Genomic DNA, 24153 nt, shown 5'->3' on the forward strand with positions numbered 1-24153 from the left:
CATATTTCGGACGACATGCTATACTATGACTTTTTCATCATTTTGGACGACATGCTATACCGTGACTTTTTTATCATATTTTGGACGACATACTATATACTATGACTTCTTTTATCATATTTTGGACATCATACTATACTATGACGTTTTTAATCATATTTTGGATGTCATACTATACTATGACTTTTTTAATCATATTTTGGACGACATACTATACTATGACTTTTTCATCATTTTGGACGACATGCTATACTATGACTTTTTTTTATCATATTTTGGACGACATACTATATACTATGACATTTTTATCATTTTGGACGACATGCTATACTATGACATTTTATATCATATTTTGGACGACATGCTATATTACAACGTTTTTATCATATTTTGGACGACATGCTATACTATGACGTTTTTATCATATTTTGGACGACGTGCTATACTATGACTTTTTATCATATTTTGGACAACATACTATACTATGACGTTTTTATCATATTTTGGACGACATACTATGACATTTTTATCATATTTTGGACGACATGCTATACTATGACATTTTATATGATATTTTGGACAACATACTATACTATGACGTTTTATATGATATTTTGGACAACATACTATACTATGACATTTTATATCATATTTTGGACGACATGCTATATTACAATGTTTTTATCATATTTTGGACGACATGCTATACTATGACTTTTTTATCATATTTTGGACGACATACTATACTATGACATTTTTATCATATTTTGGACGACATGCTATACTATGACTTTTTATCATATTTTGGACAACATACTATACTATGACGTTTTTATCATATTTTGGACGACATACTATGACGTTTTATATCATATTTTGGACGACATGCTATACTATGACTTTTATATCATATTTTGGAAGACATAGTATACTATGACGTTTTTAATCATATTTTGGATGTCATACTATACTGTGACTTTTTATCATATTTCGGACAACATGCTATACTGTGACGTTTTTATCATATTTTGGACGACATGCTATACTATGACTTTTTTTTTTTAATCATATTTTGGATGACATACTATACTATGACTTCTTTATCATATTTTGGATGTCATACTATACTATGACTTTTTTTTTTTTATCATATTTCGGACAACATTCTATACTATGATGTTTTTAATCATATTTTGGATGTCTATAAATTTCATGACATACTATGACTATGATATCTGTTCTCAGTTTCTGTTAGTGGTTTTCATGTGCAGTATTTGTTGTGTCTGTGTTCAGTGTATAAGGTCGTGGCTGAAGGAGCAGAGCACCTGTCCCACCTGCAGAGATCATGCATTGCTGTCTGACGATTTCCCTGTGCTGCCGGACAGAAGACGCCCAGCCCCTTGATGTCTTAACCCTGCTTCTCTCCTATCCTCCACTAACCACGTGTATGCTTTTATCTTTGGTTTTGTTTTTTTTTAAAAATCATTTTAAATGCAAACATGCAATTTATACTTTGAATAAATTTCTCGTTTGAGCTTGTCTCTGTTGAATGTTCATCTGTCACACTTCGGGTTGTAACAAGTGTGGTAATGATCAAAACAGCTGATATCTCCAGAAAACGCTTGTACTACGTCAGGAACAGCTCACCCAAAAACAAATTGTATGTAAAACCAATCTCCCCCTGACTCTATATAGTCCCAGTGAAACAGCAGAGGGCAGGAAAATCACCATTTGTTAGAAAACTTTTTTCTAGGACCACAGAGAGCCTTGGAAGATGAGTAATAAATACAGTTAATATTGTTATTTTGGATGTGAGCTATTCCTTACGTGGTGCTATTTACCTCTAAGATAAATGTTTTGGGGGACCATACTTTGGATAATGTGTGTTTTTGTTTTTTCATTGACTAACAGCCTGAAAATCCTGTGAAGTGATTCAATGTCTTAATTGTTATAATCACTAATCAACATAGTCTGCAAAAGAATTCACTTTGAAAAATGTGATGTTTATTAAACTGAAATTTCACCTTTAAAACATAATAAAGGAATGATATCTAACACTTTTGGTCATGTTTATGTATATTTCTGACAAAATTCAGGTGTATTTATAGTCAGAGTATTAGCATTATTAGAGGTACTGCTGCATTTTACAAAAGTGTTGTAGAGAGCATTGAATCCAGTAGAGCTGCGTCGGTTCAGACTCTGCACAGCTTCAGAGGGAAGTTCTCTGTGATAAGGTGATCATCATGAAGCATGATGACAACGTTGACTTCAAACTCTATAAAAAAAGAAACAAACATCGTCACATCATGACAGAAGTGACACTTGAATTAAATATGCTGGCTCCCTAAATTTGCACTCAATCATCAAAACTCTAAGGACTTCTAGAAAGGTGTCATAGGGTGTCACAGTATGACATTAAAAGTTACTATAGTATAGTATGATGTCAAAATGCCATGGAATTCATCAAAAAGTATAGTATGTTGTCAAAATTCCATAAAAAATGTCACAGTATAGTATGACATCAAAGTGCCATGAAAATTGTCATAGTATAGTATGTTGTTAAAATGCCATAAAAAATGTCATAGTATAGTATGTCGTCAAAATTAATTGAAAAACGTCATAGTATACAGTATGTCGTCAAAATGCCATAAAAAATGTCATAGTATAGTATGTCATCAAAATGCCATAAAAACATCAATAGCATGTCATCAAAATGCCATAAAAAACGTCCACAGTATGTCACCAAAATGCCATGAAAAAAGTCATAGTATAGTGTGTCATCAAAATGCCATAAAAAACATCCATAGTATGTCGTCAAAATGCCATAAAAAAGGTCATAGTATAGTATGTTGTCAAAATGCCATGAAAAAAGTCATAGTATAGTATGTCGTTAAAATGCCATAAAAAAGGTCATAGTATGTCATCAAAATTCCATGAAAAAGGTCATAGTATGTCGTGAAAATGCCATGAAAAAAAGTCATAGTATAGTATGTCATCAAAATGTCATGAAAAAAGTCATAGTATAGTATGTCATCAAAATGTCATAAAAAACATCCATAGTATGTTGTCAAAATGCCATGAAAAAAGTCATAGTATAGTATGTCGTTAAAATGCCATAAAAAAGGTCATAGTATAATATGTCATCAAAATTCCATGAAAAAGGTCACAGTATAGTATGACATCAAAATGCCAGGAAAAATGTCATAGTATAGTATGTCGTGAAAATGCCATGAAAAAAGTCATAGTATAGTATGTCATCAAAATGCCATAAAAAACATCCATAGTATGTCGTGAAAATGCCATGAAAAAAGTCATAGTATAGTATGTCATCAAAATGTCATGAAAAAAGTCATAGTATAGTATGTCATCAAAATGCCATAAAAAACATCCATAGTATGTCATCAAAATGTCATGAAAAAGGTCATAGTATAGTATGTCATCAAAATTCCATGAAAAAGGTCACAGTATAGTATGACATCAAAATGCCATGAAAAATGTCGCAGTATAGTATGACATCAAAGTGTCATTAAAAAAATGTCATAGTATAGTATGTCGTCAAAATTAAGGGAAAAACGTCATAGTATATAGTATGTCATCAAAATGCCATAAAAAACGTCATAGTATAGTATGTCGTCAAAATGCCACAAAAAATGTCAGTGTGGTATGTTATCAAAATGCCATGAAAAAAATCATAGTATAGTATGTCATCAAAATGCCATAAAATACGTCCATAGTTTGTCATCAAAATGCCATGAAAAAAGTCATAGTATAGTATGTCATCAAAATGCCATAAAAAAACGTCCATAGTATGTCGTCAAAATGCCATGAAAATTGTAATTTCTTGCTTTATCAATGGGGTTGGGACCATCAGTTGTGTTGTGCAGAAGTCAGGTTAATACACAGCTGACAGCCCTATTGGACAACTGTTAAAATTCATATTATGGCAAGAACCAATCAGCTAACTAAAGAAAAACGAGTGGCCATCATTACTTTAAGAAATGAAGGTCAGTCAGTCCGGAAAATTGCAAAAACTTTAAATGTGTCCCCAAGTGGAGTCGCAAAAACCATCAAGCGCTACAACGAAACTGGCACACATGAGGACTGACCCAGGAAAGGAAGACCAAGAGTCACCTCTGCTTCTGAGGATAAGTTCATCCGAGTCACCAGCCTCAGTAATCGCAAGTTAACAGCAGCTCAGATCTTTGGTTCAAACCGCCATGTCTTTGTGAGACGCAGAAAAGGTGAACGGATGGATTCCACATGCCTGGTTCCCACTGTGAAGCATGGAGGGGGAGGTGTGATGGTGTGGGGGTGTTTTGCTGGTGACACTGTTGGGGATTTATTCAAAATTGAAGGCACACTGAACCAGCATGGCTACCACAGCATCCTGCAGCGACATGCCATCCCATCCGGTTTGTGTTTAGTTAGACGATCATTTATTTTTCAACAGGACAATGACCACCATTTCAGGTGACTACCTCTTGAAGCCCATCGAGAGAATGCCAAGAGTGTGCAAAGCAGTAATCAGAGCAAAGGGTGGCTATTTTGAAGAAACTAGAATATAAAACATGTTTTCAGTTATTTCACCTTTTTTTGTTAAGTACATAACTCCACGTGTTCATTCATAGTTTTGATGCCTTCAGTGAGAATCTACAATGTAAATAGTCATGAAAATAAAGAAAACGCATTGAATGAGAAGGTGTGTCCAAACTTTTGGCCTGTACTTTATGTCGTCAAAATGCCATGAAAATTGTCACAGTATAGTATGTCGTCAAAATGCCATGAAAAATGTCATTGTATAGTATGTCATCAAAATGCCACGAAAATTTTCACAGTATAGTATGTCGTTAAAATGCCATAAAAAAGGTCATAGTATAGTATGTTGTCAAAATGCCATAAAAAAGGTCATAGTATAGTATGACATCAAAGTGTCATAAAAAAATGTCATAGTATATAGTATATCGTCAAAATTAATGGAAAAACGTCATAGTATAGTATGACTTCAAAATGCCATGAAAAATGTCATAGTATAGTATGTCATAAAAAAATTGAATTTGTTGAGGGTTGTTGTCAGTGGTGGAATAATACACATTTAGTTCTCTGGTGAGTATTTACAGCAAAAATACTTAAATATTAAATAATTATTTTAATTACATTTTAACTAAATTATCCAATAACAACTTCCAATATTGTTTACAACCCGTTTTTAAAAGCTGTACCAGTGGAACCAGTGGATTTGAAACCTAAAGCTTAAAGCCTTTACTGACCGACTTTGAAGTTGGTGGTCTCCAGTGTGGGGCAGGTGAACAGCCTGGGAAAGACCATGTAGATGGGAATAGAGAGGCTATGGCAGACGTCGCCTTCAGCTATCTGGATGTTCTGGATCTCCGTGGCATCTCTGGCGTAACCTTCAGCACAACCTGGACACAGCAGACGTTTAGGAAATCCGATAGCTTGGTCGTTAACCACAGAAAAGTTAATGCGTGAACTCACCACAGGTCTCTACTCGCACAAGCTGCAGTTCAATACTCTTGATGGGGACGTCTGAGTTCTCCACCACCACCTCTCCAGTCAGCGGCTGGCTGATCACGCAGTTGGTGGCGTCTAAATGTCCCCTGACTAGAAACTTTGGCAGTGAACTCCTCTGAAGACAGACAGGAAGTTCATCCTCTCAGTACACAATTATGTTTTTGTTGTTTTTGTTTGTTTGTAGTTATAATAAGTTGTTGTTCTCACCTCGCGAGTGTTCTGCAGGGTGTCAGGAGTGATGGTGAAGTTGACCGGAGTCGGGACAACTTTGGCTTTCTGAGGCTGAAACAGAGCGACAGATTTGACACAGTTCATCTTACTGAGTCCACCACTGCTAGAAAATAACACTTACATTAGGTTTTTCACATATTTCACACATACAGACAACAAAGCAAACATCCACAATACCTCACAAATATAAAGAAAGAGAAATAAAAAAATAAATAACAGCAAACAAAATAAAACAAAAAACATATCAGACCAAAAAACAGGACATGAAAGACAGTAACAACATTAATACACTCTACACACAGCCGTTTCATAGTGATTGTGTTCCCTGATGGAAAGCAACAAAAGATTCAAAAAATAAAAAAAATAAAGGAAAAAGAATTAAAAAAAAAATTTAAATACAATTTTTTTAATAAATTTAAAAAAATAGATATAATTGTTCTTTTTTTCATCAAGCTGGCAGTATGTTATTGCTTATCTTATAATTTCTTACCATCATTATTATTACTATTACTGCTATTGCATTTATTTTTTATTTTTTGTTTTCATTGTCTTTTTTTCGTCCTGTATTTCTCTCATCCGTGTTTGTGTATTGTTTAAGTGTTAAAAACTCAAAAATAAAATCTACTAAAAAAATGCCACGAAAAATGTCATAGTATTGTATGAGCGTCGGGCGTTTCAAAGCTCCGTCACAGGAGTTTTGTATGTCATCACTTAAATGCCGATGTCAGCGTGTATTTTAACTGGTCTTTTCTGTTTGCTGCTGCCTTTTATTAAATCAAATGTTTATTCATTTCTTCAGGCCTTTGCAAACTGTGTCCGTTTTTTCAGATGCATTTCTTTAATCCGTCATCCCAAAAATATCGTTATGCACAGAAACCTTGCTCACTGATTCTGATGTGTTTTATTATTGCATTCGTTGTAAGAATTCTCAATACGTGACAAAAATGGTGCTACCTATCTGGCTGTCATCGCTCCCTACCTGTCTTTCATTTGGCTCTGCAGCTGCATGATGGAGCGGAGCCATCCTCCCTCTCTGTGTCCACATGTGGTCCACATCCTCCTCCTCTTCATCCTCCACCTGAATATTACTATCTGACCTGTTGAACGTAGCTGTAGCACCCCGTTCTTCGGTCTTGTCGCAGCTGTGTTCCGCTGCCACATTTTCTTCACTGATTCTCGGTCAAACATTTCTAAAGGCTTCTGAAAATCAAACCTGTTCCAAAAATTTTAATCCATCATTCATTTCATCCACTTATCAGAGGCCCAGTCGTGGGGGCAGCAGGCTGAGCAAAGCACCCCAGACGTCCCTCTCCCCAGCAACACTTTCCAGCTCGTCCTTGAGGACCCAGAGGAGTTCCCAGGCCAGATGAGATATATAATCCCTCCAGCGTGTTCTGGGTCTGCCGCGGGGCCTCCTACCATTGGGACATGCATAGAACACCTCCAGCAGGAGGCGCCCAGAAGGATCCTGATCAGATGCCTGAACCACTTCAACTGACCACTTTTGACGTGAAGGAGCAATGGCTCTACACCAAGCTCACTCTGAATGTCTGAGCTCCTCCCCTATCTCTAAGGCTGAGCCCAGACACCCCACAGAGGAGACTCATTTTGGCTGTTTGTATCTGCGATCTCATTCTTTTAGTCACTACCCAGAGTTCATGACCATAGGTGAGGGTTGGGACGTAGATGGACCAGTAAATCAAAAGCTCTGCCTTCTGGCTCAGCTCCCTCTTCACCACGACGGTCTAGCACAGCGCCTGCATCACTGCAGATGCCGCGCCAAACCGCCAATCCATCTCACGCTCCATTCTACCCTCACTTGTGAACAAGACCCCAAGATACTTGAACTCCCTCACTTGAGGCAGTAACTCTCCCCCAACCTGAAGGTCGCAATCCACCAGTTTCCAGCAGAGAACCATGAACTCAGACTTGGACGTGCTGACTCTCATTCCGACCGCTTCTCGCTTGGCTACAAACCGCCCCATTGGATGCTGGAGGTCACGGTGTGATGAAGTCAAAAGAACCACATCATCTGCGAAAAGCAGAGATGCAATTCTGAGGTTCCCAAACTGGACCCCTTCCTCCCACTGGCTGCGCCTCGAGATCCTGTCCATGATGAAAAATCTTAATGATGGATGAAAGTTTGGGACTCAGGGCCGAATTCACAAAAGGATTGCGTGGCTTTTGCCGCCGCTAAACCGGTAAAGCGGACAAACAGATACCGTTTGCTCCGGTGTTATTTGCACGTATTTAAATGAGGTAATATGCATATATTTGGAGGAAAAATTGCTCCGTTCTATGCAAATGAGCCTCATTGATAAACAATGTCTAATTCACTAACACCAGCGCTAATAGCCACACACAGTTTGAGTGACGTAAATAACGTCTTTAGAAAGCTGGTGCAAACTGGACGCCCCTCTGTGGAAGCCTCTCGCCCAGACTTTCCAGTGATCGTGGCAGCAGTGATCGTCTGTTAAATCAGTCTGTAAATAATATTTTGACATTATTATTATAATCATTATTACTTTAATGGCATCCGAAGATATTGATGCGTTGAACAGGAGACAGTCTGCGGTCGTTCTCAAAACGCACTTCTGTCACGCACTTCAAAAGCAACTTTCAATAATTTGTTATACGAAACGGGGGAAACAAACGTGAACAAAAACGGTTCCATAATTCATATTAAATTCAAAAGATAACGAAAAAACAGCTACAAGTGAGAGGGAACAGTGATAAAGTGGTCAAACTTGGTCAAATCCACAGCCTCAACCCATCTGACACTGTTAGACTGACTCACCAGCAGACATCACTACATGAGGGTATACAGTATTCAGTACTTTGCCAAACAAAGTCTGCCATTGTTCTGCCACGGTGTTCTTGGCACAAAGCCATCATTTATACTTTGCCATGTAGCTAATTGCAATCAGGGGCAAATCAGGGGCAAACTGCACTCAGCTGCCAAACTTTGTGGGCGTGTTTGCGCTGGTATATCATTAGCGCAATATCCTTTGTGAATAGGACGTTAAGACAGAGCAAACTGCGGGTGCAAGTGAAGTGCAATTCAAGGTGCTATCAGCGGCCGCAGTTCATTCTTTGTGAATTCGGCCCTCAGTGTGCAAACATGATCAACAAAACATGAGGTCGTATATATTTTCAGATGTGCAACACTTTCGGACAAAGAACAGACTCAATGTGCAGAGGCCTTCACACTTCACTCTACCTTTTCTGTGTTTGATACCTTTTTAGTATATTTTAACTTTTCATTTCCTATTCTCGAGTTCTTTAATGAATTATTACTAAATGTCCTTTTATAACGTTTTTTTGCACCTTGTTTTGATGCTTTGGGTGTTTATGTAGAGCTTGTTGAATTGCCATGTTGCTGAAATGTGCTATATTAAATAAACTATCACCAATTAAAACCCCGACATAATCTATGATGGTTTGAACCTTGATCACAGGTGCGTCGGCTCATACAACACACAGTGTTACAGCTTTAACATGAACTTATTTATATCATCGCAGTAGTGAAATGTGTTTGACTCACCTGACAGTGCACGATGAACTCACAGTTCCTGCTCAGGTCTTTGGCCAGCAGGGAGCGCTTCATGTCACAGCGGAGGGTGTACTGAGGAGAGGACACACCGGACGCTTTACTGACTGAAAACCTTAATGCGCTATGTTCCAAAACTACTTGAACCCAAACTTTTTAGTCATTCACATTGAAACAAGTCTTATTACATGAAAAATCAGAATATGAGTTCTTTAGGAGAGGCCTTTGTTTCAGCTTCCTGCCTCTCCTGCACGACTCTTGTTTGATTCATTCGTGTATATCTGAGTATATGAAGGTAAAAGTCTGTTTGTATGTGTGAGTGTGTTTGAAGTGAGCTCCTGTGACAGTAGATTTAATATAAGACTCACACACCATGACCCTCACTCACCTGAATGTTGACGAAGACGCCGTGGTAGGTCTCGTACAGCACTTTGTTGCCTTTCGTGATCAGAGGGAACTCAAAGGGGATCTCAGTCTTGCCTCCTGGGATTTTTCCTGCCTTCGCCACCTCGATGTTACTGCTGATCAGCTGGATGGGCTGCGGACGTGAAGGCAGGAAGATTAATATTAACATTAGCCACAGTTTATTGATTTTAAATATTAATATCATGCTGTCGGGTTAAGTGGGAGATTTGTAGCCTCAGGAAACTGATACTGCTCCTCTAAACTTTACCTTCACAGTAATTGCAGATTAAAGACTGTTCATAGTTCACCTTGACAGAGTTGTAGAAAGCCTCGAAGACACCAACGCTCTTGGAGCTCAGCTGCAGGTTCACCACGCCCTCCATGTTCAGGGTGATGCCGTGATGCTGCAGTGCCTCCTTACACACCAGCACGATGACACCGGACACCGCTTCCTGCAAACACAACAACACTGCAGTTAAAGTCGTTCTCAGGCACAAAAGTATTAACAACAAAATCTGCTCAAAGTACAAGTAAAAGTTTGATTTTAAGATAACACATATCATATCACCGTAATTAATTTATACACATTTATTCTATTATAAAATATATACACACACACACATATATATATAGGGCAGGGCTACAGATTTGGATACTGCCATTGGCCATATTGTGTTTTCCATAATATTCCGATTGACTGTGCAGCCCTGTTCTTCCAGCTTGTGAATTTCACCCCATGGATCAATAAAGTTTTATCTTATTTTGACATATAACAACACATCACATTGTACTTATTCGTTTTATTAATCTTAAATCTGGACTCACTTTAATGTTACAGTTGGTAAAAATTGAATTAATTTTATAATATAATAATACATCATAATTTATAGGTTGATTTATAAATTGTATTAATAATCTGAATCTGTAAAGTAACTGAGGCTGTCAGATAAATGCAGTGGAGTAAAAAGTACCACATTTCCCTCTGAAGTGTAGCGGAGTAGAATTGAAATGGAAATACAAATAATGGAAATAAAGAACCTCAAATTGTACTTCAGTAACAGTACTTCGTTACATTCACCCATCAGAGTTGTTCCTGTAAGGGACTGTTCTTTACTTGTCACAGGAGGAGGGTGGCTGGGGTGTGACTTCATTTTTGTTTTTTGCCTTGACCCTCCCCGAAGTTACAAATATTTTTCCTTGAGCTTCGCTGAGCGATTTTGTTTTTGGGAGAAAGTACATGACCCTCCCTCTACCATGACTATAACTATATATTTTTATAGTCATACCAAATATAGTATTCAAGCTAATGCAATAAACGAGTGTAACAGAGTTAAACTATATTTGTAAATTTCATTCATCATTTTTTTTTTTTTTTTTGTTGAGTGTTTGTGAATTTTATGTCTATTACTTTCATCTAGTGTTATTTTAATGTTTACTTGCTGCACATCACCTCTTCTGTACCTCCTGGGTTTCTGTAGTTACTTTTTTCAGCCCCTCACAGTGCGGTTTTGCATTGCTGGGGTTAAATCGTATCGAAAAACGCTGCTGCGTGAATTTATTATTTCAAAATAGTAAACTGAGCAGTTTATGTTGTAATCTTTGGTGCATATTGTTTATTGATTTTACTGTCACGTTAGCAGCTGTTTTGACTACTTATAAGTTTTGTAGATGTTTTTTATTTAACTTTTTACCACCATCTGTAACACAGTGAGCCGCCTTGTGTGATGTGATTAACATCGCGGTGCAGTTTTTAACATCCAATGTCTGGTGTAAGATGCTGTTTGTTTGAGGTGAGACACAGGTGTCCAGAAGGTAATTAATGTGCCATATTGTCTTCTGCAGGTATATTTTTTTGTTAAAGGTAATCATTTACGCTGTCCCTGTGAAATTCTGACCCATGTGCTTGTATTCTTTGCCCACCAGGTGTCAATGTTTTTCCTTTTAAATGTAGTTTTCCCTGGTTTTGAGGAAATTAGTTTGTTCTACCTTGAACTTAATGTTTTCTGGTAAATTTCAATAGCTGTTGAAAAAAATAATGTGTTTATAAAGTGATGTCAAATGGATGTATGTGAACTTGAAGGAGAAAATGCAGTCAGACAGTGCTGGTTTGCATTGCTGGGGGAGCATAGGTGCAGACATAGGTGTCCAGAAGACATTAATAAATGCTGGAAAATGATAACTTTGAGTCATCATCTCTTTTTTTTTTTTTTTTTTTTTACAGAAAATACGCCTTTTGACTCCTCCAGCAGGACCTGGGGTTCAGAGCATATTTAAAATAAATACAAAATACAACCATTTAAAGTCATATGTCGTATGCGTCCTCCGTTTTGCACCACCCCTCCCTTCTTATAAATAACAGTCCCTAAATTAGCTGATCACTGAATCTGTGAGGGGGACATATTTTGGTGTAACACCGCCTCTAATCACCTGACACCTCCAAGCTAACTAGCTAGCTAGCATCGTAGCTTATTAAACTAGTCTTTTACAGACAGTAACTTTAAACACAGAGACACAGACATTAACGGTTAAAGATAACTAAGACAACCAGCAGCAGCTCGTGAGCTGATTAATTAAATAAGCTGTCAACGCACTCACCCCTTCATGATAAACTTTGTTCGCTCTTTTCAGTCTTATATCCAAAGTGACGCTCATCTCAGACGTCACACGTCATACGGACATTTAAAAGAAATGCTCCAGACTATTTTTAGTCAATACAAACAAACAAAGTGTTTTTAATCGTTACATCCATCCACTCAGGATGTTTGTTCCGCTCTGCAGAAACACTTCCGGTTTGTGTCATTCAGAATAAAAGCCTCAGCCCGGGTTCCTTCCTGAACTGAATCCTTCAAAGTAAAAGCGTCAAACAAAAATCTGATGCGGAAAGTTTCAGTTTAGTTTTAGTGTAGAAATCCATTAATCAAAATTTAATTTTATCCCTATTATATTCTAATTTTATCATTTATTCTTAAAATTAAAAGTGTCAAACAAAAAGTCTTGACAGTTTCTGGCCATGTGAATATATTAAGTTTAGTTTTAGTGTTGAAATCCAAGAAATAAAATTGATGGAATAAGATAAAATGATTAAATTATTATTATTATATAGTCAGTGTGGAAGAAGTACCCAGATGTACTTACATAAAAATAGTTACATCACAGGGTAAAAATACTGTGTCACAAAAAAAGTCCTGCATTCAAACCATAGACTGTATGATTCAAACTCTTGCTTAAATGAAAGTACAAAAGTATTGCCATAAAAATATACTTAAATTAGGCTGCATATTATGCAGAATGAATATATATAATTTGCATTTATTTGACCTAAAATTATGTTGATGCTCCTGCTGGTCTGTGCTGTATCGTCACTCTTTAACTCTACATTCAGTGAATGTAGAGTCTGTAGGCAAACCCTGGAGATCTTGCCTCCGGAAGAAGAGCGGAAGAGCCCTGGTTTCTGGTTGTAGGCTGTTTGTGGTCCGCGTGATATTGACCAATCACGTTTGCGCGGACTGCAGTTGATGCCAGGTTAAACGGTCCGTGCGGTGAACTAACGAGGTGGAACATAATTTTCAATTTAAATTGAAAATTGAACACAGTTGGCGTCACTGCAAACTCTGAATCCATCACAATGGTTCAGCATATTTAGCCTACTTATATATAAACGGAAGTCAGAAACAGAAATTCGCCTCCTCTGCCCAAATCAAACCGGAATGCCAAAAAGGTCTGCCCCCAGAGGCTGTATCGCCGTCTGCCGGAAGTCAGACACAGAATACAGCCGATGGGTTCCGAGAATGCTCTTTGACAAACTGTAGAAAGAAAAAGAAACACTGTGCAGCGGTGACTTTTTGAGATTTAAGAATTCACGGCTCGATTTCTTTTTCATTAAATGTCAAAATGTTCCTCCTTACATGTAAAACAGGCCAGCCATCAGGAGATACAGGCAGGGGGCCAACATTTCAACAGTGGGCCCCTGTGGGATCCCTATACATGTTTATACTTCCTGCAAACATAATACAGTTTATCATATTATCATATTTCCACATGTTTTCACACGTGTTTTCATATTTAAACAGTAAAATTTATAACTCAGTGATGATGATCTCCATTTATCTATTTGGAGTATATATCATGTTGTCACATCAGGACTGCAACATTCAGATATATTTCCCTGCTGAGTGGTTTTTAAATAAAGTTCTGTTGATCCAAACGCGATCTCTCGGTCTCTAACAGGTAACCATCAGTTGTGTTTTGGCTTCAAAGCCTGTTTTCACCAGACACAGTCACCAACAGTGTTGCCACAACAGACACTTAAGACAACCTGAGACCGTGGAGCTGCTGGCTGAACCTGTTCTGTCCTTCAAACGGCTCCATTCATCTTTAAATCCATTCTCTATGACCAGTTAGTCCTTTACTGGGCCACTGGTGACTGAAGTCTGACCCAGTATGAAATGGAAGTATTGAGGTCTTTTACTTCAGTAATAGTAGTAATACCACAGCGTAAAAATACTACTATACATGTAAGAATGATATATATTATTGATGCATTAATGTGTTCATCACTTCACCGTTACAGCTGGTGATGGTGAAGCTAGTTTGTTAACACTTCACTTGAAGGTATCTACATAAGAGTGACACGACCCTGTCATGAACATTATGTACATGTCATAAACATTTACGACTGCTGTCATTAAATGTCATTCGGTTTTTGTAATGACAACTTGACATTGTTTGGGTTGTCTTGATTATGACAACTTGACATTAATTAAAGTGACATTACCAGAAGTTGTCTTTGTCATGACAAGCTGACATTAAATTTGTTTGGGATGTCCTTATAATGACAACTTGATATTAACGAGGATGACATTAACTGAAGCTGTCTTTATGTTAATGTCAAGTTGTCATAATCAAGACAACCCAAACAATGTCAACTTGTCATTATAAAAAACGAATGACACTTAATGACAGCAGTCATAGACGTTTATGACATGTACATAATGTTCATGTACATAATGTCATGTCATAGTTATGACAGTGTCATGTCACCCTTATGTAGATACCTTCAGGTAAAGTGTTGCGGCTAGTTTTAATTACTCTCTCCACAGCTGGGGGCTGAACCTGTAATAATATATCATAATTTATTAGTTATCTATATTTTGTATTAATAATCTGAATCCGCAAAGTAACTAAAGCTGAATGTAGTGAGCTACAGAGAAAAAGACTACCTTGGTTTACTGATGTTGCTAACACTAATTTCACTTGTCATTTTTAAATTGCAACAACTTCAAAAAATAAGTAAATACAACTGAATTTTAACGTAACAGTTTGATATTAAGTATAAGTTTAATAGTTATTGGGGCTGTCAAGTGATTAAAAAAATAATTTAATTAATTATATGCTCTGCGATTAACTAATCGAAAGTAACTGCACACATCAATTTTTGCTGTGAAAGTATTTTAAAATTTCAATTCAAATGAATTTTGGCAGACGTGTCATAGTAAAGCAGCTGGAATTTTTGACACAATTATCCCTCTGACCACCCAGACTGGTCTGCAGTCCATTTTGAGTTCTCTGATGGTACGAAAATTCCTTACTGCAAAAACTGCAGAGAACTGTGCCCCATTCAAGGGGCTGAGCAGCGCCGTCACGTCTGCCTCCATCATACGACTGTGGCGTTCAGTGACACACCGGGTCAAAGGGCACCAAGGACGGCCATTAGTCAGTATTTTCTGTTTTACTCAATAAAGAAAACTTTATTTACCAAAAAAAAGGCTCTAAAGTCGACACCATATCATCTTCTTTATGACTCTACTTGTTGTATTATTATACCATCACAATCTACATATTTGTCCATCCTGGTAACATAACAAACAGCGTTTACAGTCGTTCATAGGAGTCACGTCACATACAGTCAGATCTCTTTTAATAAAGCAAACACATTCAGTAACGATGCATGCACTCACACAAGACGCTGATGCTGATGTTGTGACAGAAACATCTGTATATTGAAAGGAACAGTCTTGATATTTGAGGGAAAAATGCTCATTCACTCCCAGAGTCAGACAAAATGTGTTAGCTTAGCTTAGCACACGGACCGGTCACAGAGGGAACGTGTGAGCGTACAGTTCTGTCAGAAGTGAAAAAACTTGCATCAGAAAAAAATGGTCTAAATGAAATTTTTATTCAACCTGTCACTTTAATTCTAAAATCTGATACAAGAATTAGCCTCACTAGATTAGTTAAAAAACAAACAAACATAGAAAACATAATCACCAAAAGTTGACTAAAACATTTTTTAATTTTTTGTCAACTAAAATTATGAAGGATTAAACTGACTAAAATGTGAAATATTCATCTCAAGACTACGACTGATTTCACACCTGCCCTGTTTGGTTCGGTTCAATCAAAGTCTCTGCCCCGCACCTCCCCTATTCAAATGCTGTATGTACATGTAGTATGATGATCTGGTGAAGGCCACAAGCCAAAATGCTTTGGTCTAATAATTATGGTCTAATAATAATGCTGCTCTTCAGACTGCACCTTGGAAGTAGGTGAAAATGTGCCATAAATCTCTATTCTGCTTCTACAATATCATTGTTACATTAAACAGTAGCGATGATAACGTACGTAACCTCTACTCTTTCTTATAGTCCTCCTCCAGTTTGAGCTTCTCTGTGTTGTTACTGATGAAGGCTGCATCGTTGCTCATTTGCACCTTGTCAAAAAAGTTGAAATCTGCCACGTAGCGGCCGCCCGTGGTGCTGAACAGCACCGGCTTGAACTCGTAACCCCAGAGGATCTCCTGAGGGATGTAGGAGGTGCGGCTCTGGCACGTGGCGGCCGTTGACTCCATGGTGGCGTTGAGGGTCACCAGCAGCTCAAAATCACGACTGTGCAGGTTTACGGCGTTGAGTCCTGCTAGCGGGCTGTGCTCGTCCAGGACGTGATAGAAGGTGAGTGGGAGGATGAGGAAGGGACACTCTCCACTGGAGTCTATGTTGAAGTTCACAGGGCTCTGGTGGATTTGCGTCTTCTCGCCTTCCTCCGTCACGTTGGAGTGGAGGAGCTTTCCTGTCAGCTGGCACTGGATCAGAAGGCTCTTCCTCATGTTCGCCACTCTCACCATCAGACACAGCTTGCCCTGGCGCCGGCAGATCACCGCCGACTGGCTGAACTTGATGGTCTCTGCTCGTTTCTTGGGGCGAGCCAGTTTGGCCAGAAAGGCGCCGGTGACGAAAATCTCAGCCAGGCCGGTTATGACGAGCTGAGCCACCAGAGTGAAGATAGCCAGAGGGCATTCCTCCGAGATGTAACGAAAACCGTAACCAATGGTGGTCTGTGACTCCAAAGAGAAGAGGAAGGCACCGGTGAGGGTCTCCACGTTCATCACACAGGATGTGTGGTTGTTGGCCAGATCAGCCTCAAAGTCTCCGTTGCCCATGCCGATGAAGTAGAAAAGGACCCCGAAGATGAACCATGTCATGACAAAGGTGGAGGCGAACAGGGTGAGTTTGTAGCGCCACTTCATGTCCACCACGGTGGTCCAGATGTCATGCAGGTACAGCTTCACCATGCCCTCCACGTTGTCGATCCGCACATTGTTGTGGCCGTCCTTGGACACAATCCTTCGCTGGATATCAGACTTCCTGGTCGCCATGTTGGTTAAAACTGATAATAACTTCTGAGGTCTCAGTATGGCATCGCCAGTGGAAGGACTGACAAAAGACCAAAAACATATGTGATTAGAACAGTGATGGAATGTCACAAAGTACATTTACTTAAAAGATGAACTTAAAGGGGACATAAACAAGCTTTGTTCTTGGTTATACTGGTTCCCTGTAAGAGCTCATTTATGCTCAACATTAGATATGATGACAGACACAGACGTCTGTCCGAACTCTGCGTTTATTTCATCCATATTTGTGCATGTTTTCTGAAAGCTTACGGATACAGATGAAATGGAGCAGTACCACTGGGGATGGTGGAGGCTGTGTGGCATAGTTCAAGTGAGATATGACTGTAGGAGACGACAGAGAACTTCAAATAATGGCGTGATGGAACGACTCCATAATATAGGGAAAAGAATTCCCTCCAGACCACCGCCATCTACAACACTGCCTCCTTTTAAAAGTACATTATTACAACCTCCTCCACCATCACCTCATTTGTTGCTGTGTGAAACTTTTGACTCCACCCTCCAGTGACATCTGTTGGTTGTATCTATGCCAACAAAACAATGCTTGGAAGTATGAGGGCAGTGACATTTACAGTGTTTTTAACAGATGGATCTATTTTCATGTGTCACCAATCTCACTCCTCTTGCGTGAACCTAACCAACCCAACCAGCAAAGGCAACGAGTACTAGCCAACCAGAGAACAAGTAGGGTGGGTCATTCCTTCGCTATCCTAAGAAACACTAATTTGTCCCCAGTAGCTATCAGTAGCTATCCCCAACAACCAAAGAGTATTAATAGAAGTTTTTGGACTTGCTATATCCAGTTGTGGAAATGGTGGACACTGGAACAACAAAACTGCTCGCCTGGTGCTTGAAGTGGATGAAGTACCTGAAAGCCATACTTCGTGAAAGTACAGATTTCACACCAGAAAATGACTGGTACAAGTTTAAGTCACTTTTTAGAATATTACATGAGTCAGAGTCTTAAAAAATATCTGATATTTTCTGTACATAATTATCAAAATTAATTTCATGATATTAAATGTACTTAAATACTGTAAGTAAAGGTACAAGTTAATAAAAAAGCTGAATTTTAAGAATTTTGAGAATTATGAAGTTTATTTCTTCGTAACATGTACACCACCTTAAAAATGGAGCGTACATTACACTAACTTTACAATTTAAAGGATTTAAAGAACACAATCCAGTTTTCCTTTCCTCCCATTCCTACATTCGCCCGTCTGTCCATCTCTTCTTCCCCCCTTCCTCCCCTATTTTGTCGAAAGTAACAAAGATGCTTAGGGGAAAGGAAAAGGACCAAAGTAACTATGGAAACTGTCCTAGTTGCTTAGCTCCAAGGAAACCACAAATGATGAGGTTGTCTTTGCAACAGCAACGCAAACAGTAATACCACTTTGAAATTCTCAAGGGAAAAGTTTCCACGTTAAGTACAATTTGAAGGTACTTGTACTGAAGTATTTCAATTTCACGCTGCTACCCCATGACATATCAGAGGGAAATAATCTACTTTTTACTCCACTACATTTATCTGACAGCTTTAGTTTCTTTTCGGTTCAACTCAATTTTCTTTACAAAGCCCAATATCACAAATCGCAATATGCCTCAGAGGCTTTACAGCATACGACATCCTTCTGTCTTTGAACCCTCACAGTGGATAAGGAAACCCCCCCCCCCCCAAAAAAAACATTAACAGGGAAAAAACGAAAGAGCTTATAAAATATGATGCTTTGTTACAGATTAATAAACGCCAAGAGTTAATAGAAGTGGAGCTGAAATGAGTAGTGGATTAATTGAAAGGTTTATTGACAGAAAATTATTGGCAATACTGACAATTGTTTAATTTTCATGCATGAGGGGCCAAAATAATATTTCATGTTTCCTTTTTAATTATTTTCATCTATTTGTAATAATGTTGAGGTTAGAAGTGTTATTCCGATAAAACAAACACTGTGAAATTGTCATGTTGAGCTCTGGGTGATACAGTTTCTCACTATTTTTACAACCAAACAATAAATCAGTATTGTAGAGTAAGCTATTGAAAAGTAATCATCCATTAATAGTTAAAAAAAAAAGAGCTCCACCTCAACCAACTACAACAGTAAAATCCTGTTTTTACATTCATGTCTAAATAATAATAATAATAATCTCTAATACTTAAAGTAGATTTCCCTGATTAAACTTTTCACTTAACATTTTTGGTGCAGGACTTTTACTTGTAAAAGAGTATTTTAACAGTGTTGTATTAGTACTTTTAGTTGAGTAAAGGATCTGAATATTTCCTCAAACACTGGTCGAATATAAAGATTGTGTGTGAAAACTGGGTCATTTAATAGTGTTATAGAGCGATATTAATAAACTAGAGCCTCATCCAACTAATTGATCATAGGTGAGTCTTACTAAAAAGAATGCATCGTATAGTTAATGAAAGCTAATAAAGCTTTGAAACTCATATTTGTCAGTGAGAAATACTAAAGTCAAATACCTTAAATGTATTTTAAACTCTCACAAAATGGAAACACTTCAGTAAAATACCAGCACCTTAAAATTGTGTAAGTTGATCCAGATTTGTCCTTTGAAGGGGACAAAAGTTCAGCAGAGGATTTCACACAGAAACAAATAAAGTCCATAAAAATATAAGCCACACATTTCATGAATGAAATCTTTTACAACATTAAATATAATAATATAGTATATAATATAATATAGTTAAACACACTGCGTGACAAACTGTTGTTACAAATCACCGTCACATCTCACTGTGACAAGAAGTTGAAAGTTAACCTTGTAGTAAACCATTGCAGGAGCCGAGAACACTTTAACTATCAATGATCATTGATTCCTTGATAAATCTGACAGTGTGTATTATACTCACATCCCGCTGCCTTGTTGAACAGTCTCAGGTGTCTGCCTTCACCTGTCTCAGGTGTGTCACAGACAGTCTGTAAAATGAAGCTGCAGGAGAACATCTAGTTCAGTGTCTTCTTTCCGTCTATTGTCCCGAGTTGTGAGCGCTGAACTTTGGCACAGTCGTATTCAGGGTCGAGCAGAGATGAGAGACAAAAGGCGAGCTGTAAACTCTGATCTGCATGTGGGTTGGCTTTTATTCCCCGCCTCCCTCTGTACCTGTCCACAGGTGGGAGCAGCGACCCACAACACTGGAAGTTTGTAGTGATCCTTTTGTGGTTGTTGTTGCTTTACACACACACACACACACACACACACACACACACACACACACACACACACACCCAGATTCACAGAAGGGCACTCTCTGAAGGGCAGTGTGAGCTGCTGACACAGTGTTAGTGTCAGTAAACAAAAATAAACACACCAATTAAAACTGGCTGACACTGTAATGAAAACCAGGACAAGATAAATTGAAAAATATGCGTATACTCGCAGCTGAAATTAAAGTGAAAGAGTCACAGAAGTTGGTGCGGTAATAAAAAATATGGAGGTGCTGAATTTTCAGTTTAAATTATAGATTGTATATAAAGATGGACGACATAACAGCTCCTCAAAAGTGAAGCCAAAACATCTGGATCGCCCCCTGGTGGCTGGCTGCAGTACAGGTCATAAACCCCACCCCCTCCATATTCGCAGATGGGGCATGGACCAAACTAAAAACTCAAAGTACACGTCTAGTAAATTCTTCCCAAAGATTTTTTCTGTTATCTTAGGTAGTTTCTATCACGCTGATTTTGTCCTAGTGTTCATTTTTCATATACGTTTAGTTTGAATTAGTTATTTTCTGCTATAAAAAGGGGGACTGACATCGTGGCTGACAGCTGTGTGTGCCAATCGCTGTGTGTGCCAATCGTTGTGCTCGCTGGCATTGCTCGCAATTAGTTGGATGGGTGTATGAGTGGGAAATAAAAACCACAGAGATCACTACTGCACAGACTCTTGGTGTTTCTCAGAGTCAAGGATCCTTCCTTGTTAGGATGGGTCCTTCCAAGGAAGGATCCTACAGAGGCAAGGCAAGAGTCCTTCCTAGCATTCAGTGAACACACACTGGAACAGGCTAACGAGTGTCCAGCAGGTGAGCGTCATTAACCCTTAGCGGACTGAGGGGGTTTCAGGATACAGTGATCATTTTGGCACTCTGTAATGTCGTACAATTTCAACAAGTTTGAGCAGTATTTTCAAAGTCATGCGACTTTCGGGAGAATATGTCAGGATTATACTTTTGTCAGTCAATGGCTTGCACTTCAGCGCCTTTCAGTGTTGGAACTGTAACCGACTCTTCACCTTCACTCTTGTCACTCTTACTTATGTAAACATAGACTGTAAATAATGGACAACACATCTCCACTTCCTCCTACTGTACAAAAGTGAAGCCACAATGTTCCAGATACGGGCGTTGCCATCTTGGGCTGGTGATGTCATTTGGAGCCAGAGTCTGCGTACTAGCAATCTCAGCCACTATCAAGTTGCCTCCCATACACCTGTCGGACCAATTGCGAGCAGCTACCACTGATAGTGAGTGCACCTATTGGCCCACACAGCTGTCAGTCATGACTGAAATCTTCCTTTTTATATCATCAAATAACTAATTAAAACCACACTTACCAGAAAAACAAACACTTGAACAAACATCAGTGTGATTAGAACTACCTAAAATGAGAGAAACCATATTTGGAAAAAATATATTGGATGTGTATTTTGATTTTTTGGTTTGGCTCATGATGACAAAAAATCAGTTTGACGCGATTTAGTTACTGATGTTAAACATCTGAGATGTAGCTTTTGCGTGTTTTAATTAGGTTGTTGAGACTGATGACGCAGCCCTTTGAATACAATATACAGGTTTCTTTTTTCCTACCAAATATATTGTGCAGTGTTCAGGGTGCTTGAAACACTGCAGTACAGTAAACACTGAATGTTTCTTTAAATCTTAACCAGAGATTGTTAAACTTTATGACCTTGAATCGCACGTCTGAGCTTTGTTATTAACCTCATTGTTATTACCCACATTCCTGAAGACTCTGTGTGTGTGTGTGTGTGTGTGTGTGTATGTGTGTGTGTGTGTGTGTGTGTGTGTGTTACCAAGGTACAAGATCACTAATTGATTTCCTTGTTGGTACACATTGATCTCTCTGTTCTCAGCAGTACAATGATCACACAGTGTGATTTCATTGTGTGAATCATGCACCAATAAAACAATTAAATGTAGGAGCAGTGGAAGAAAACAAGACCATGGGGAACAACGCAGGAACAAACTGGTATAAAAAAAGGAGACATAAAGCAGTTGTGTAAATACTACAGGGTGCAGCAATGGGAAATAAACTGGAGTCTGGGTGTTAGAGTCACTTGTAGTGAGCCCTTCCAGTTTTCTAATATTGTCTGAGTCACTTTAACGCACCACCTGACCTGGCATCTCAGGAGCCTTTTATTGAAGGCAGGTGTGCTGAAGTGTACGGAGCGTGGAGGATGCCACGGGGTCACAGTCTTTAACAGCCATGTGTTTGTTTGTGAAATCACTTAATATCTCATTGATTTTAACTTTGTCTTTGTAAAGGCCTGTTTATTTGGGGATTTTGCGTCATCCTGCCGAACCAACCGAAGCGCCTTAATCAACAAACACTGTGTTGCCCAGTTCCACCTCCATTATTTCCATCCATCCATCTTCTAACCGCTTCATCCTCTTGAGGGTTGCGGAGGGGCTGGAGCCTATCCCAGCTGACATCGGGCGAGAGGCAGGGTACACCCTGGACAGGTTGTCAGACTATCGCAGGGCTGACACATAGAGACAGACAACCATTCACACCTACGGACAATTTAGAGTTATCAATTAACCTAGTCCCCAAACTGCATGTCTTTGGACTGTGGGAGGAAGCCGGAGTGCCCGGAGAGAACCCACGCTGACAGAGACAGGGAGAGCATGCAAACTCCGCACGGAGAGGCTCCCACACCCAGGATCGAACCAGGAACCCGCTTGCTGTGAGGCGACAGTGCTAACCACTACACCATGCTGCCCCTCCATTGTTTCCCATAGACTTATTTTCTTTCACTGCCACTCTAAGTACCATTACAAACCTGTGAGTAATTTACTGGTTCCTTATTCATACAACAAAATACACTCTGAATCTTGATGTCGTCTAATACAGACAGATCATAGAGTAGGATAACAGTGGCAACGAACACTCACTGGCCACTTTGTAAGGTTCAGCTACTCCTTAACGCAAATAGCTAATCGGCCAATCACACGTCAGCAACTCAATGCATTAAGTCATGTAGACACGATGAAGACGACCTGCTGAAGTTCTAACCGAGCATGAGAATGATGAAGAAAGGTGATGTAAGTGACTTGTTGAATAATGAGGTGGTTTAAACAAGATGGAGTCCAGCACCATCTAGTGGACAAAATGTAAAACACATACGGCTCAAACACCAAAGTAACATATAGGAAAACATAAGTAATGCTTCTCAAAGTAAAACTAACAGGATTTTTGTTCACTTTAGTATTTTCATCTACATGATAATAATAATATCTGACAGAGTAATTCATATTAATTTTATTTACAGAAAAACAAAGCCTGTGTTGTGTGGTCAACTGTCCCAGATTAAGTGATGCTGGGCTACTGGTGACTGAGAGTTGAAGAAAGTGAGCTGGAGTCACTTCAGGTTTGACGCCCTTGTCTGAGAATAAGTACAAAAAAATAATAATAATGTTGATGCCTAATGAATAATGTTGGATAACTATCTTTCTTTATGGAATTTTTGGGGTGATACATATTGTATTAAA

General features: G+C 38.7%; 3 protein-coding genes across 11 annotated transcripts in view; 1 reads left to right on the top strand and 2 right to left on the bottom strand.

Moving 5' to 3' along the window:
* LOC125898834 (E3 ubiquitin-protein ligase TTC3-like) overlaps nt 1–2055 on the top strand; it is a 54666-nt gene extending 52611 nt beyond the window's left edge. For all 9 annotated transcript variants that reach the window (XM_049592791.1, XM_049592794.1, XM_049592796.1 and 6 more), the window contains exon 45: nt 1294–2055. In XM_049592791.1, coding sequence (XP_049448748.1) covers nt 1294–1404 — 111 coding nt within the window. In that variant the 3' untranslated portion in view covers nt 1405–2055. The remainder of the gene's footprint in view (nt 1–1293) is intronic.
* On the bottom strand, nt 1983–12491 carry vps26c (VPS26 endosomal protein sorting factor C). Its single transcript, XM_049592803.1, has 8 exons — nt 12311–12491; nt 10024–10167; nt 9699–9848; nt 9305–9385; nt 5737–5811; nt 5494–5644; nt 5268–5420; nt 1983–2275 (listed from the first exon to the last, which is right to left on the bottom strand). The coding sequence occupies exons 1-8, from the start codon at nt 12365–12367 to the stop codon at nt 2193–2195; spliced, it is 894 nt and encodes a 297-aa protein (XP_049448760.1). The 5' UTR covers nt 12368–12491; the 3' UTR covers nt 1983–2192.
* A 2943-nt stretch (nt 12492–15434) lies between these two features.
* kcnj15 (potassium inwardly rectifying channel subfamily J member 15) lies at nt 15435–20531 on the bottom strand. The gene is made up of 2 exons (XM_049592802.1): nt 20278–20531; nt 15435–17424 (listed from the first exon to the last, which is right to left on the bottom strand). The coding sequence occupies exon 2, from the start codon at nt 17364–17366 to the stop codon at nt 16344–16346; it is 1023 nt and encodes a 340-aa protein (XP_049448759.1). The 5' UTR covers nt 17367–17424; nt 20278–20531; the 3' UTR covers nt 15435–16343.
* Nucleotides 20532–24153: the final 3622 nt, after the last annotated feature.

Source organism: Epinephelus fuscoguttatus, linkage group LG12 (assembly GCF_011397635.1).
Source record: "Epinephelus fuscoguttatus linkage group LG12, E.fuscoguttatus.final_Chr_v1".
In the NCBI taxonomy this organism is placed as follows: Eukaryota; Metazoa; Chordata; class Actinopteri; order Perciformes; family Serranidae; genus Epinephelus; species Epinephelus fuscoguttatus.

Excerpts from the sequence above, each read along its gene's own strand:
- kcnj15 (XM_049592802.1), bottom strand. The coding sequence starts at position 17,366 with ATGGCGACCAGGAAGTCTGATATCCAGCGAAGGATTGTGTCCAAGGAC.
- vps26c (XM_049592803.1), bottom strand. The coding sequence starts at position 12,367 with ATGAGCGTCACTTTGGATATAAGACTGAAAAGAGCGAACAAAGTTTAT. Across the intron at positions 9,386-9,698 it reads GCGTCTTCGTCAACATTCAG|TACACCCTCCGCTGTGACAT; the intron begins GTGAGTGAGGGT and ends TCCTCTCCTCAG. Across the intron at positions 5,421-5,493 it reads TGTGCGAGTAGAGACCTGTG|GTTGTGCTGAAGGTTACGCC; the intron begins GTGAGTTCACGC and ends TGCTGTGTCCAG.